General features: G+C 38.5%; 1 protein-coding gene across 1 annotated transcript; it reads right to left on the bottom strand.

Moving 5' to 3' along the window:
* Positions 1-8,448: 8,448 nt before the first annotated feature.
* On the bottom strand, positions 8,449-10,465 carry LOC148036920 (large ribosomal subunit protein eL21x/eL21w). Its single transcript, XM_087675844.1, has 2 exons — positions 10,102-10,465; positions 8,449-8,947 (listed from the first exon to the last, which is right to left on the bottom strand). Exons 1-2 carry the CDS (start codon positions 10,336-10,338, stop codon positions 8,690-8,692), a joined length of 495 nt encoding a protein of 164 aa, XP_087531970.1. The 5' UTR covers positions 10,339-10,465; the 3' UTR covers positions 8,449-8,689.
* Positions 10,466-14,505: the final 4,040 nt, after the last annotated feature.

Raw genomic sequence — 14,505 nt, 5'->3', positions numbered from 1 at the left:
TAGAGCTCGCTTGGAACGCTTGAAACAATAAGCGGTCCATGGGTCTTGACGATTGAGTGAAAGCTCCCACACCAAGATAGAATCCTTCCAAGAAGACCACTTAATCGTTGCTAGTCCAAATCTTAGCATGAGATCCATGTAACACATCACAAATAATCCCTATCCCTTATTAAAACAATAAGCACAACAAGGGAAGGTGATAGAGACACCTAATGACAAATCAAAAGTACCCGCACCCAAGAAGGAAATGGAATGGCCCTGTTAGGCTAATGAGGTATATCTCTCATAATGTACAATTCCCAGACCAAAGGATAAGCCCCTTAGACCCCTATGCTAAATGCAACAAATTTTTGTGCCCCAACCTCCTTATATAAATGGCAAGGGGTGTCCGACGAATATAACATTAAACAATCCTAAGTATCCAAGATAGAATCAAAAGGTGATCTACATCCACATGACTCATCACCCACACTAATCTATCGATGATCAAAAAATGACATTTCATCAACGTAACCCCCAACGTAGGCCCAAGCTAACATCATCAAATAATTGCAAAAGACCCTCAAGAGCACAGTTAAAGAACACATCTCCAATACATGCAAAATTTTTCGAGGAATTCGAGTATTGTGAGAACACTACAAGCCATAGGATTGTTGCTAGCGCGCCATATGCTTGCTAGCACAAGCATTTGAGCTCCTCAATGCTCCATAATTCATCATTTATGCATACACATGACTTGTGTGCTTCCATCTCACCCACCCCCTCTCTCCTATGAACCGATATTTTTATGGCTATGGAGATAGAAGAGAAAAAGATTGAAAACTCATATTTTGATATACTCCTTTCAATTTGCAAGAGTGGTAGCCACACTGAGAGGACAAAGTGTTGGCTCTATATGTAGAGAAATAATTAAGGAGGGAAGCACAACATGGCATCCTCTCAAAACACATTTTTCCCCTCCCTTGCTCTCTCTAGGTTAGGTTTTTTTTTTGTTCAAACCATATGTCCTTTCCTAAGTTCATACCCTTTCAAGTTTTGGCCCAGTTTTGGGTATAAACATCTCCTCTCACCCATTCCTCATAGAGAATAATTATTTTGACATCAAATTTACATGTAGATACATGGTTGGCACAAATTTGATGGTTGTGCACTCCACCACTTCCCACAAGATCGACCTTACACTCCATCGTGCCTTTGCCTTTGAGTTCACCTTGAACTATGCCTTCAATGCCTTGCAAAATAGGTCAATTTTGTGCTTGAACTCCTATTGAGTTGTGAAACTTCACAAATGTTTTAACAATTTCTTGCAAAATTTCTGTAAAATGGTCTCAAAAATCTACTCTCATTGGCAACCACGTGATAGGATGATGCACCCATCAAATCCACAAACCATGAACTCATTCTACCAAAACAAGCACCACATGAAAGCACACTGCAAGGAAGAGATACAACCACTACAATTATAAAAGATGAAATACTCAAATTCATATACATGGAACCAACCAAACCAAGACTAAGAATAAGAGTCATCAAAGGGAATTGCACTCCATAACTACCCTCGTTGTCAAGTGAACCTAAATCAATCTAGAGGACATCTTGAATATCTAGATAGGCACCTAGAAGTCATCCCACCTGCACATAAGGCACATTTATGTTGGGATGAACCCTAACCTAGCTCCATATCACTTAGGACTCCCGAATGTAAAAAGAGAATACTAAAGTTCATTTATTTCACTTTTGATTTTTCTTGGTGTGTCCACTATCATGTGTTATATTTTTATTTGGTGGGGCTTGTCAACCATTTTATTTTCTATCATGTCTCGAGGAACCAAGGCATTGGCCCCATGTGTGTCTTAGACCCAAGAACCTACTAGGATCTCACAAGGTGATATATAGATTTTTCTTTTTTCTTCATTTTTTTCTCTTTAGTCAAACCTCATAGCTAGGTCGCATCTCAAGGAGAATAGGGCATTGGCTTCATGCTTATCTTGAACCCAAGAAGATACCAAGCCCTCACAAGGCAATAAGTGCCTTCTAGCTTTACTTTTTTTCAACATGATAAGACACTTAATTCATTTAATGTTTAGGAAATTCAATCAAAAACAAGCCCCCACCCACTATGAAACTTCATCGTGATATGAACTTAGCGAGGAACTCATACCTAGGCTAGCCAGAATGACTCTCTTGTTTCATTAAAGAGCACCCTCAAGAAAGGGAAAAGCAATGGGCATATCCCTCCCAGGAAGACCACTCAATCACTATTCCAAATCTTGGCATCCAAACCATGTGTAACGCATCACAAACAATCCCTACCCCTTACCAAAACAATAAACACAACAAGGCAAGGTGATAGAGACAATGTCAAATAGGAAAAATGTACTCAATCAATATTCCAAATCTTGGCATCCAAACCATGTGTAATGCATCACAAACAATCCCTACCCCTTACCAAAACAATAAACACAACAAGGCAAGGTGATAGAGACAATGTCAAATAGGAAAAATGTCACAACTCCTGAATTCATCCTTGAACCAAACAACCAATAGAACAAAGCTCATCAATAGTATACATATTAGAAGCACCTGCACCTAAGAAGGAAATGGAATGGCCCTCTTGGCCTAATGAGATGTATCTAAAAAGCATAACATTCAGCAATACATTGCCAAAAATGCTCCCTCAATCCCTAGAAATCTCTCATAATGTACAACTCCTAGACCAAAGGATAAGCCTCTTAAAACTCTATGCTAAATGCATCAATTTTTTTGCCAACTTCCTTGTATAAATGGCAAGGGGTGCCCGACAAATATAACATTGAACAATCATATGCATCCAAGATAGAATTCTTCCAAGAAGACCACTCAATCGATAGTCCAAATCTTGGCATCAAATCCATGTAAGATATCACAAATAATCCCTACCTCTTATCAATAAACACAATAAAGCTATGTGATAGAGACACCTAATGTTGAAAAGAATCCATGTCACAGCCTTGAATCCCTCCTTGAACCAAACAACTGGCAAAACAAAGTTCATCAATAGCATACATATCACAAGTACTCACACCTAAGAAGGAAATGGAATGGCCTTATTTGGCTAATGAGGTATATCTAAAAAGCATAACATTCAACAATACATTACCAAAAACAATGCCTCAATCCCTACAAATCTCTCATTATATACCATTCATAAACCAAAGGACGAGCCTCTTAGACCCCTATGCTAAATGCATCAAATTTTTATGCCTCAACCTCTGAAAGAGATATGAATTCAAGGGGGATCATAAACAATGTGAGCCATAAATTTGAGAAACAAAGAATAATCCACGCACTCATTGCATAGAGATTGCCTCTTTAAGTAGGCATATGGTTATATCAAGTACATTGTATCCAGCTGAGTTTGACGTTCCAACTCATCATCCTCATCTCTCCACACTCTAAGGTCTAGTTCCCATTACATTTTCATACAAAGAAGGCACCACTAATACATACACTTAAAGAAATATTCCAACACTCCTCCTTGGTGCCTTATTCAGCAGCCAGGTGATTACATGATTGATTTTACAAAGATTGATTGTCCCCCCATCACTAGGTGCATTCTATGGCTATTGCTAGTGGGTGATCAAGCTCTTTAACTCATTATCTTCAATCTTTAGTCTTCAAAAATTGTGTATTGGTTATTTTCTTCCATGAATTTTGTATGTCTTTTTAACCTACATGCTTCTTCATGATATCCAATCTTCTTACATTGATTGCATTTGGGTAGATGCTTCAATCTGCATTCAGTGATGATGTGTCCTCTCCTTCCACAGTGGTAACATTCTTTAGGTTCCTTCTTTGTAAAGAACAAGGTGTCTTTGCTTGTGGATATATCAATCTACCCTTTAAGCTCCTTTTCTTTCAATAGGATTGATGAAATGCATCCCTCAAGTTTAAGTGTTCCATGTGTAAGGAGAGAGTTCTTTAAGGATACATACTCTTTAGGTAGACTAACAAGAAGCATTGCTATTGTATCATTTTCAAGGATCTTGACTTGGATGCCTTCCAGTTGGTTAATTAGGCTCCTTAATTTTGAGACATGCTCGGGAAGTGAGTCTTTATATTCATGATGCAAGCTATAGAAATCCATCTTTAAATACATCTCTTGGATTTTAGCTTTAGCACCAAAAATTTTATTAAGCTCTTCCCATGCTTCCTTTCATATTCCTTTAATGTTGATGTGATGGATCAAGCCTGGAGCAAGATGCAGTCCAATTAAGACAAGTGCTTGTTCATCTTTTTCTACCCATTCTCCAGTCACTTCCATTGGTGCATTGTCGTATATTACTATCCATGATTTTTTATGCATAAGCAAGAATTTCATTTGAGTTGCCCATGTGTGGTATATTTCCCCGCCCTTAAATTTTTCGATGTCATAGGAAATATTAGAGTTTGAGGCCATGGTTTACGAAGAGGTCTTACCAAGTTTATAGCAATACTTAGTAGTGTCTTAACTCCAATTTATACGTTATGCTTACATGCAAACAATTCTACATGCTTTTACAATTCGCAAGTATGAACTGCCTTTTAAATTATTGCATTGATCAATTTGGATAACAAGCAGTGTAAACAAGGCTGAAAATAAACTAGTTTGAGAGGGGTAATGTGAATATAGCTCAAAAATCATTAGTTCAAGGAAAGATAGTGTGAATGGGATTTATGAACCTTAAGCTTTAATAAGCCTTTTTTTTTAATAAATAGCCTTATCCAATTCATTGTCACCGATTATGGCATGGTGGAATCAATGCAAGAGGCGAAGAGGATAACGATGCCAGTGCCATTGATTGTGAATGCACTAGATAAGGTTGCTGATTTGGATTGGCGACATCTTTTGCTCTAGTGCAAAATTAGTGCAAAAGAGGGACCCTGCAATAATCACCTTCAGTCTAAATGCAATATGCCAAGATAGATTATGTTTGCATGGAGACTGATGGTTGCAAAGAAAAGCAGATGATGTCAATAGTGAATTTAGTTTACTGAGATGAATATCGGGTGCAACACTTTGAATGGAATGATATGGTTTTGATTGTTGCTAAGCTCACTGACATGTTGAATACAGCTTTGAAGCTTGGTATGGATTATCATCGTGTTGAGTTGAAGCTTGGAGCAAAAGCTGATGATTATTGACAAGTTGATCGAAAGCTTCTCTCTCTCCCATGATGATAATAATGAAAAACTCTTAAAAAGATAGGTGAGCATAAAGAGAAGATGAGGAAAGGAGTGGGTGGAGAGATGAAAGAGAGAAAAATAATATGAAAGAGAATATATGAGAGTGTGGCTCTGATACCACATGAAGGAGATATGAATTCAAGGTGGATCATAAACAATGTAAGCCATAAAGTTGAGACACAAAGAATAATCCACACACTCATTGCATAGAGGCTGCCTCTTTAAGTAGGCATATAGTTACATCAAGTACATCGTATCCAGCCCAATTTGACTTGCCAACTTGGATCCTTATCTTTCCAACTCATCATCCTCATCTCTCCACACTAAGGTCTAGTTTCCATTACATTTGCATACAAAGAACGCACCACTAATACATATGCTCAAAGAAATATTCCAACCACCTCCTTGTATAAATGGCAAGGGATGTCCGAGGAATATAACCTTGAACAATCCTATATATCCAAGATAGAATCGGAAGATGGTCTACAACCACATGACTCGTCACCCATACTAATCTATTAGTGATTGAAAAATGTCATTTCCACAAAGTAACCCCAAAGTAGCCTAGCCCCAAGCTAATATCATCAAATATTTGCAAAAGATCCTTGAGACCATAGTTAAAGAACATAGCTCCAATACATGCATAATTTACCAAGGAATGTGCAAAACAATTCCTTTGACAGCAAATTAATTGGCAAGTTACCAACTCAAATGTAGCGAGCACATCTAGAGCAGCACAATAGAACATGCAAACAAGGATCACGTGCAATGTACGTCTCATTCAACCGATTGACTACCAAACTGCAAGTCACCTCTCACAAGTTGTTTATCAGTACTTTATGCATGCCCATTTGTCTAGGAATGATTATAAGAGGTCACTTAATTGTGCTTAATATTTAGAGCTTTGGTTTAAGCTTTCAATAAACTAACTTAGAAAATGGGTTCCTCAATCAAAAACAATCTCCTTTGGTGGACCAAATCTGTATACAATTTGTTCTAGGATAAAACTAGCCATTTTCTTGTGCGTCATCCTTTATGATAGCGCAAGCTTCAAACCGCTTCATAAAGTAGCTTGTTGCCATAATAATATAATGTTCACATGTTGCCAATAAAGGATGCACCATTCCAACAAAATCGACACCCAATTTTTCAAAGGGCAACATTGCAAAAATGCAATGGAGGGGCCGTTTATAATTCTCCCTAACATCATGTCTCTCATACACATCAAAATGAGATACCTCCCTTCAAATGGTGATCTTGTTCATTAGCTTACTTAAGGTGGAAAAATCTATCCCCTACACAAAACCATTTTCCTAGTTCTTCGCAATAAACTCAATTACAACCTTGGTTACATTCCCAAACTTGAAGGAATCCTCATTCATGTCCATTGTGATATCCCTATCCTCATTGGAATCCTTTGATGCAATCCCACAATTTTGATCATGCTTATAATCTAATTCTAGATTATCCTTACTTTGATACACTCGCTAAAAAGGAGATAGAGGGATACTTCAACCTTTCCGCAAAATTTTTTGGATTGAGCAAAGAGATGCGCCTCTTGCAAGAGAGCTCATCATTGGTGTTGAATTTATACATCACAAGGACCATATTTAACCTTGCAAATGGTATCACCCTCCATACTCTTCAATCCCTTCTCCAAGTCAATGACTTTCTATTTTGAATACAATAAGTGGAGTTTGGTCCACACAGAGCCATTTCCACCTTCATATCTAACTCTCTTTTCAAATACAATTTCTTTGCTTTCTTGGTTTTCATTTTTTAAAAAGGACGCAATCCTTAAACCTCCTACATCTCCACAATACCTTTCCCTTGGTAGAAATCATGGACTTTGGCAGGGGTTCCAAGTATATACGTTGTGCTGACTGTCAACTTTCGATCTTAGCAAAAAGCAAATCTGTGAGCTTTTCTCCATCTCCCAATCAATCCACAGTGCGTCGCAATCTTCTCCAACGGCCACTAGCCATTAGTATTATTGCCCTCATTAAAGCAAAATTGAACACTTGCAGCAAACAAGTTGGTTCGCATATCTTCAATTTTGCTTACAGTATATCACTTACAGCATGGTTAGCATGTTAAATTGCTGGACCTTTTATCTAACTAAGCCTTCACCACATTTGATAGGTGCAACTATCTAGCCTAAAGTAGAAGGATTTCCACAAACCAGCTTGACTCGAGCAATCAGTTTATCCATCTAGCTAGTAAATAGTGCAGATTGTTGCAAGCGGACAAAACTAATCAGTAATATTCCTACTTTTGTAACTGCACAAAGTTTACAGTGTGGCTGACATATTTATTGGTTGGTTCTTTGCCCTAGAGAAACCACTAAATTTGATAGGATTTGGTCCTATAAGCCTTGTGCTGAGCAAAACTGCCAGGCACATAGGCCTTCTGAAAAGTGACAGGGACATATAAAGGCTCAACTCACAGGGTTCACAATTCTTCACCACCATTACGTACTCTATTCAGGGTACCAGAAGCAACCTCAGCTCAGAGAGGAGCTTCATACTCTAGTTAGGGTACCAGAAGCAACCTCAGCTGAGAGGAGCCAAAGAAAATGAGAGGGAGAGGCATACTATCACCAGTATACCATCTAATCTCCATTGCCAGCACCATCTAGTGAATGGATCACATAGAACAGAAGTAAATACACTTTCACAACACTTACCGCAATTGAAGCCTTAACAGAGGCCAACTTAAAAGAAATCAGGTGCACAAGGACACAATTAGAATTGTAACATCTATAAAAGCCCAATAATGCATGGACTATTGTTCCTAACGCCCTCTAGAGCTCCACTATAGAGTTCATTTTCATACAGGGAATCTTGAGTCCCGCAGCTAAAAGTTATACTTTCACTCATGAAACTTTTGGAACTGTCACCCTGCTACCAGTTCAGAACTGGCATCCAGCCACACCCGAACACAAAATTGCATAAACCTTACAAGCATGGAGGACATCTGAGAAGAATTTAATATTTTATCCAAATTGTGAACTATTGCGCAATCCCTTTTTCATCAGAAGGGAAGCACAGTATCACCCATCTTTCATCTACCTGAGGTGACACATCCACAAACGCGAGTCCTTTGCTTAAGAGATTACACATTATCATTCAAAATTATTATACACAAACAATCACATACATGGAAACAGACATTATTCTACTTTCCTATTTCAGCTAAAGAAAGGACTCCCCAGTGAAAAGTGTTGGTCACAGAAGCATGCACTAAATCAGCAAATGAAACCCAAAGTAGAGCCTGAGCTAAAAAGTAAACTCTTACATACCCCCATGGGCAAACCCTTTGAGCATTCAAGCCATTCAAACAATGAGCCATGTAAACGCAAGAAATTGAAAATCCACGTTTACAGCTGCAAGGAATAATCAGTACAAGTGAAGTGGCAGGGCAACTTAACAAGACATCTCTAAACTGCTTTCAGGGCAGCATAACCCTGTGCATGTAGCAAAATTTAATATCCTCCTTTAAGATCATTGACAACATCGTAAGGAATGGGTGTCACAGTCTCTAATGTTGCACCCTCCACTATAAATCCAGGCTTAGGACCTTCGGGCTGCCTTTTAGTAGAGATCTTCTCCCCCTTAGCTTTGGCTTCTACCTTCAGCAAATCATTTTTCTTGACTCTCTCTAGAAAATCCTCCCTGCATCGTGAAGATTGCACATGCTCAATGCGCACATGAATTCTCTTCCTTATGATCCTATTGTTGACCTGCAAAAGGCATGGAAGTAAAAAGGTTAAAACTGCTGCATTCTACATAATTAAGTTATGGTTCAAGACTTACAAGAAAAAATATATACTTAAATGCCAATATAAACACCTAGTTGAGTGCTCTATTAAACAACTGAGAATCATCCTCTGCTTCTTGTTTGTGTTTTAGGATTGACAGGATAAAATATGTATTTAAACACTAAGATAAAATATGTATTTAAACACTAATATAAATGCCTATCTTGCCATTGATTTGAATGCTTTCATTGTCACTAGATGTTTGATGGTGGGTGCAAATTATTGCAGCCCCATTTACTCCCGCATTTGAATTTTCCATTATAGTTTGAGGCTTATGGTCATATAGATCATCTAATGAATAAGAATTAGGATGATATATTAAAACTTATTCACAATAGTCCAATTTTTAAGATTTAGGCTTAGGGCTGTTTTAAGTAAGATTGATCATCTAGCTGGAGTGAAATTGAATGGTAAACTTGACCTCCTCTTAACATGTGTATGACTTATTAACTCTAAAATTGAACCTTCAGTAATCACGTACCCTTTCACAAAAGCTTTCAATAATCGCATACGTAAACGAGAAGCTTTGCATTCACATAGCTCATCAAAAACCAAAAAGAAAACAGACTTTATCTGACAAGAAAAACAAACACTTCTAACATTCACCAAAGAAGCTTCAACAAGAGAAACAGAACTTTCCGCATTCACATGAACATTTACTACACTGAGTAACAGCTATATCTCACAAGAGAAGAAAATCTTCAGCATTCAGACGAATACCTGACGCTGAATCCCAAAGAAAAGGGGAAGCATTCCACACAGAGTACCTCCCAAGAGCAAGAGAAGCCTCAGTGTTCGACTACAATTCAAGGACTCGCGCACATCCAAAGAGGCTTAACCCGTCTCACGAATCCATAATTCACAAACATACGAAACCTCATTAAACCAGGTAAACATACACCACGCAGAGCTAGGGCTTTGTGCCACAAAACGGACGAAGCCGGGCACTTATGAGGGGCTTCGTGCCACAGTACACGACGCAAAGAGCACGAGGAGCAACAAAATGGCAACTCCACCTCAGGACAGAGAGTTTTGCAGGCAATCGACATACAAGGGAGGGTTAAGACAAGGCGCACCTGTTTGTTAATCTCCACGCCAATGGCTCGTTTAGTAACGTTCCAAACGACGCCGGTGCGGCCGTGGTAGAACTTGTGCGGCATACCTTTGTGGACTGCACCGTTCACCTTGATGTCCACATAGTCCCCAATCCTGTAGGTGCGCAGGTATGTGGAGAGAGGGATGTACCCCTTGCGACGGAAAGGACGCGAGAACAAATCGCGGGTGCGGGATCGGAGACCATGGCCTGCAGGCATGGCGACTGCAGACGCAAACACGCGATCGAAAGGACGGGATGATGGCAAGAGCGGGACACAAAACCACAACGTTTAGGGTTTTCCCCACCCCGTGTGTGTGTCTTTGTCTCTCGCTGAAAAAAAAGGAGGGGGGAGGGAGAAGGGGAGCTAGGGCGCATTAGGAGTTGTCTCAAGCTTCCATTACTAGATTTTGCCATAATTGAACAAGGATTATGGCCATGCATTTGCTCGAATAAATTTCTCAGACCCTTTGAGGTCATCCAAAGGTAGATGTGGAGAAGGCAAGTTGTGATCCCTCGAGCACCATGCCTAACAATGTGTTTAGGGAGAGAGAGAGTAAGATAGGATCAATTCTCTCATTGAAAATGACAAATGGATGGCACCTGAAAATTGGGAACATAAGAGGTGCCCACAAGCTATATAGGTCACATGAGCATGTAGCTTGTGATCACACTATGTATACACACCACACATGCAAATGGCATGTGGCAATTGTCAATCAAAAAGTATCAAGAAGAGAGACAAGCCTACAAATAGAAAATTATGAGCCATTCATTGCAATTGATGTCTAGGTTGGCTAACCCCCTCAATGTGAGCCTATTCCCCATCCTCTAACTAGACCTCCATCACCTTCTTGTTTTAAATTTCCAATCTCTCTTGTCTTACATCCATTTTATTTTATGTCCCTTTCTGTGTGAGTGTTTGATATATTTTGCCATGTATGTATGCCATTCTAACAATGTTCTTTCCATAACAATTGATGACCATGATAAACTACCAAACTTTTGGCAATTTATTCAACTAGAAGATTGTTTCATTTAAGAGAGAGTACTTGGGGGGAATGGTTAGTTAGCACTATCAACATGTGAAAGAAGGATCATCAAAAAAGAAATCAAACCTGTAATTGTGAAGAGAATATCGATGAGGAGCCCTATCATATAGCCCTTTTAGCCTATTCAAAGTTTTGTCTTATTTTAAAACTTCTACCAACAATCACTTCTCACTTGTTTCTATCATTTCCACCATTCCACTCCAACCGTATTGCCATTCATCAACCTAAACGTCACAAAGATTATGTTTTCATCACCATCTCCATCTCCAATACATGGAATGAGGCACATATAGGAAATGTAAGTAGATAACATGATAGGGAGAGTGAGTTGATGAAATGAGATTTTATCATATTTGAATATGTGGAATGGAGGCACATATAGGAAATGTAAGTAGATAACATGATAGGGAGAGTGAATTAATGAAATCAGATTTTATCATATTCAAAAAGAATTGCTGATAAGGTTGTATAAGGTAAGTGAACATGAATACTTGACTAGCTTAGAGGATTTGGTTAGTTTCCATCACATTGTCATTGAGTTGTGCTAAGGTGGGCTATGTAAGCATGAAGAGACCCCCTTCTTCACTTCTTCTTATTTGTGCACAATCTAATTAGAATGGTGGCCTTAAACATCTAAGTGTATTGTATTGGTTTAGTCATTCTAAACATTGTTAGAATCAATGGCAAGAGAGCAAAGCACAAGCACAAGCAACAATGGAGAAACAAGGAAGATGAAGTTCACAATTGTACTATCAAAAGAGCATCTATCTTGGTATACAAATTACACCCATGGATAGTTAAATTTGTGATCCTAATTGGTGGCACATAGTTGCAAAAACAAAACTTGGAATAGTCAAAAGTGATATACTATCACAAAAAGTGTAGGCTAAAACTAGTCAAAGTTTAACAATCAGTATCTCTTACAGCTAGTTGCAATGGTATGTTGAAACCATTTGATTATAGGCAATAACATAAGTTATACATAGGTTATGTTGAAACCATTTGATCTATAGGCAATAACATAAGTTATACATAGTCAAAAGGCCCCCAAATTTTACCAAAAATCCCAATCTGCCTTTAATAAAAATCATGTAGCTCATTCTCTCACTCTCCTAAGCAATTGTGCACGAGAAGGTAGAAGAACAGAAGCTCCAAAGTATGCGTACATAAGAAAGACCTCTCCATTCACTTTGGCACATTTTACACATCATGGTTAGGGTTAGGGTTTCCCACTTGAAGTTGTGCAACCCACCCCTTTTTGTGGCTCTTGATTGGTCCTTCTCTCAAATTGTTCATACCACTTATCTTAATCAAGCCTATTCCAAATGAAAGAGAATAAAGATTGCTTGCAACCATCACATCCATTGTAGGTCTTTTGATGGTGTAACTCCAAGTGATATTACAAATTGCATGCTAGCTCTCACTTGATTATGAAAGAGGTGGCTTGCAAGCCTCACATCCATCTTGGGTCTTCTAATGTAACTTCGAGGGATATTACAATTTGCACACTGACTCTCACTTGATTACAAAAAAATAGGTTCTCATTTGTAAGTGATAAATAAAAGGTATTATGGTTGCACCTTGTGGGCGGATGATGCCTAAACTAATATAGCAAGCTCTTAAAAATTCTACATCCTTGAAAATTAAACTTCTGGCACTCTTTATTAGCGCTTGATTTTCAATTGAGTGCGAACCCCATGGTATGCTTCATCGATGTAGTTGTGTGGTGGTCTTCTTGCATCTAGATTTTGGATTATGCATATACCTTGATGGATGAAAGGTAAAGGTATGGGACGATTACTATTGTTGAAGTTGATGGCTTTTCATTGCATTCTATCTTCAGCTTACCTACTCAAAACATGATGCTTTCTATAGGGAAGTGCCTATCTATTACGTTGAATGGGGGTGCACATGCAATTGCAATTAGGAGATGGGTACAACACCATGTTGTTGAAGCTCCTTGGTGCGTGTCCACACTTGAGGATCCACTTTGCTAGAGTGTTGGTTGTGCAATGAAATTTAGGGTGACAAATCTATCGAGCAAGCTTGGGATGTTTTGCTCTTGAGGAGCCTTGAATTACATAGTGGGTAGATAGAGATAGAGCAAGCCAACCAACTAATGGATGAATCTAACTTGAGGACCCCTAGGTGCAATGGTGGTGAGGGCATCTAATCTACAATGGAACTTGTTCTTCCCTAGTTTTTCCACACTTGTCCCACCTGCTTGTGATAGATAGGGCCTTCTTGGTTTTTCCACACTTGTCTGCATTGCCTAATTTCTAAGGCTTCTTCCACAAGCATAGGTGTGAGTGTGATGTAGTAGAGTGCACATTCATTACCAACTATGAGCATGACAAATCTAGTCTTGGAATTAGGTTGATAAGGTTTGATGAACTTTGTGCATGCAATATTATGTGCTAGTCCACAAATCACTTTTGCATACTTCATGCGACCACACAACTCACTTGAGCTCTTTTTATCAAGTCATTTGTGTCCAATCACCTTGTCTAAGTTGCTCAATAAAAGTTTAACTCCCCGTAGCTCCATAGCTTTGGCCTTAAATGGAACTCTTTTTGCTCCTCTATGGTGAAGATGATCTCATATTCATTATAATGTCTCTAATGGGGTCTGCTTCTTGTTGTCCTACCATTTGCACATCAATGGTAAAGTCTTTATATGAGAATTTTTTGGTAGGAGGAAGTAAGTTTGATACATTGATATCATGTAAGAATCAAATAGTTGGATATTTTTACATTTACCTTGACCTGAGATACCTTTGTCCCCCCCTTGCACCACCAAATAATAATAATAATAATAATAATAGTCGTAATGCTTTCTAGCAATAATAGTTGTAATGCTTTCTAGCATTGTAGGGTCATGTAGTTGTTGATGGTAGTATTTTCCTACTCTGTGGATGGTGTTTTTAAGTTGAAGAGAACTATTTATGTGTAGAGAATTGGGTTTTGTTTACTTATGTGTGAGTAAAAATGTGATCAAGCTGCTAACATCCACCAATCATAGAAGTTGGGGTTTTACTCTAGTTTTGCTAAGGGATCTAAAATAGATGGTCAACATGCTAAAATATAAAGAAGTGTGATGATATTAGAGAGCAAATTTGGTGCACCAAAAGGACTTGTAATATGAAGTTCTTCTTCAAGTAGAACTTTGTCAAGTAGGGGGTCACGTTAAGCTTGACATGGAAGTTTAGGTTTTTGGCCAATATGATAGACTTGAGAGAAATGGTTGTACAATAAGTTGAGTCATATTGAAGGGTCTTGATAGCTCATCTTTGCTTAGAATTGGTAAAGAGATGGTTGTTAGTGTAGGCAATCTCA

The sequence above is a fragment of the Lygodium microphyllum genome, chromosome 4 (genome assembly GCF_053477565.2).
Source record: "Lygodium microphyllum isolate KBCC chromosome 4, Lygodium_microphyllum_v1.1.10, whole genome shotgun sequence".
NCBI lineage: Eukaryota > Viridiplantae > Streptophyta > Polypodiopsida > Schizaeales > Lygodiaceae > Lygodium > Lygodium microphyllum.
Note: the sequence above shows the minus strand (reverse complement) of the source record. Positions and strands in the feature narration are given on the sequence as shown.

Excerpts from the sequence above, each read along its gene's own strand:
- LOC148036920 (XM_087675844.1), bottom strand. The coding sequence starts at position 10,338 with ATGCCTGCAGGCCATGGTCTCCGATCCCGCACCCGCGATTTGTTCTCG. Across the intron at positions 8,948-10,101 it reads GCGTGGAGATTAACAAACAG|GTCAACAATAGGATCATAAG; the intron begins GTGCGCCTTGTC and ends TGCCTTTTGCAG.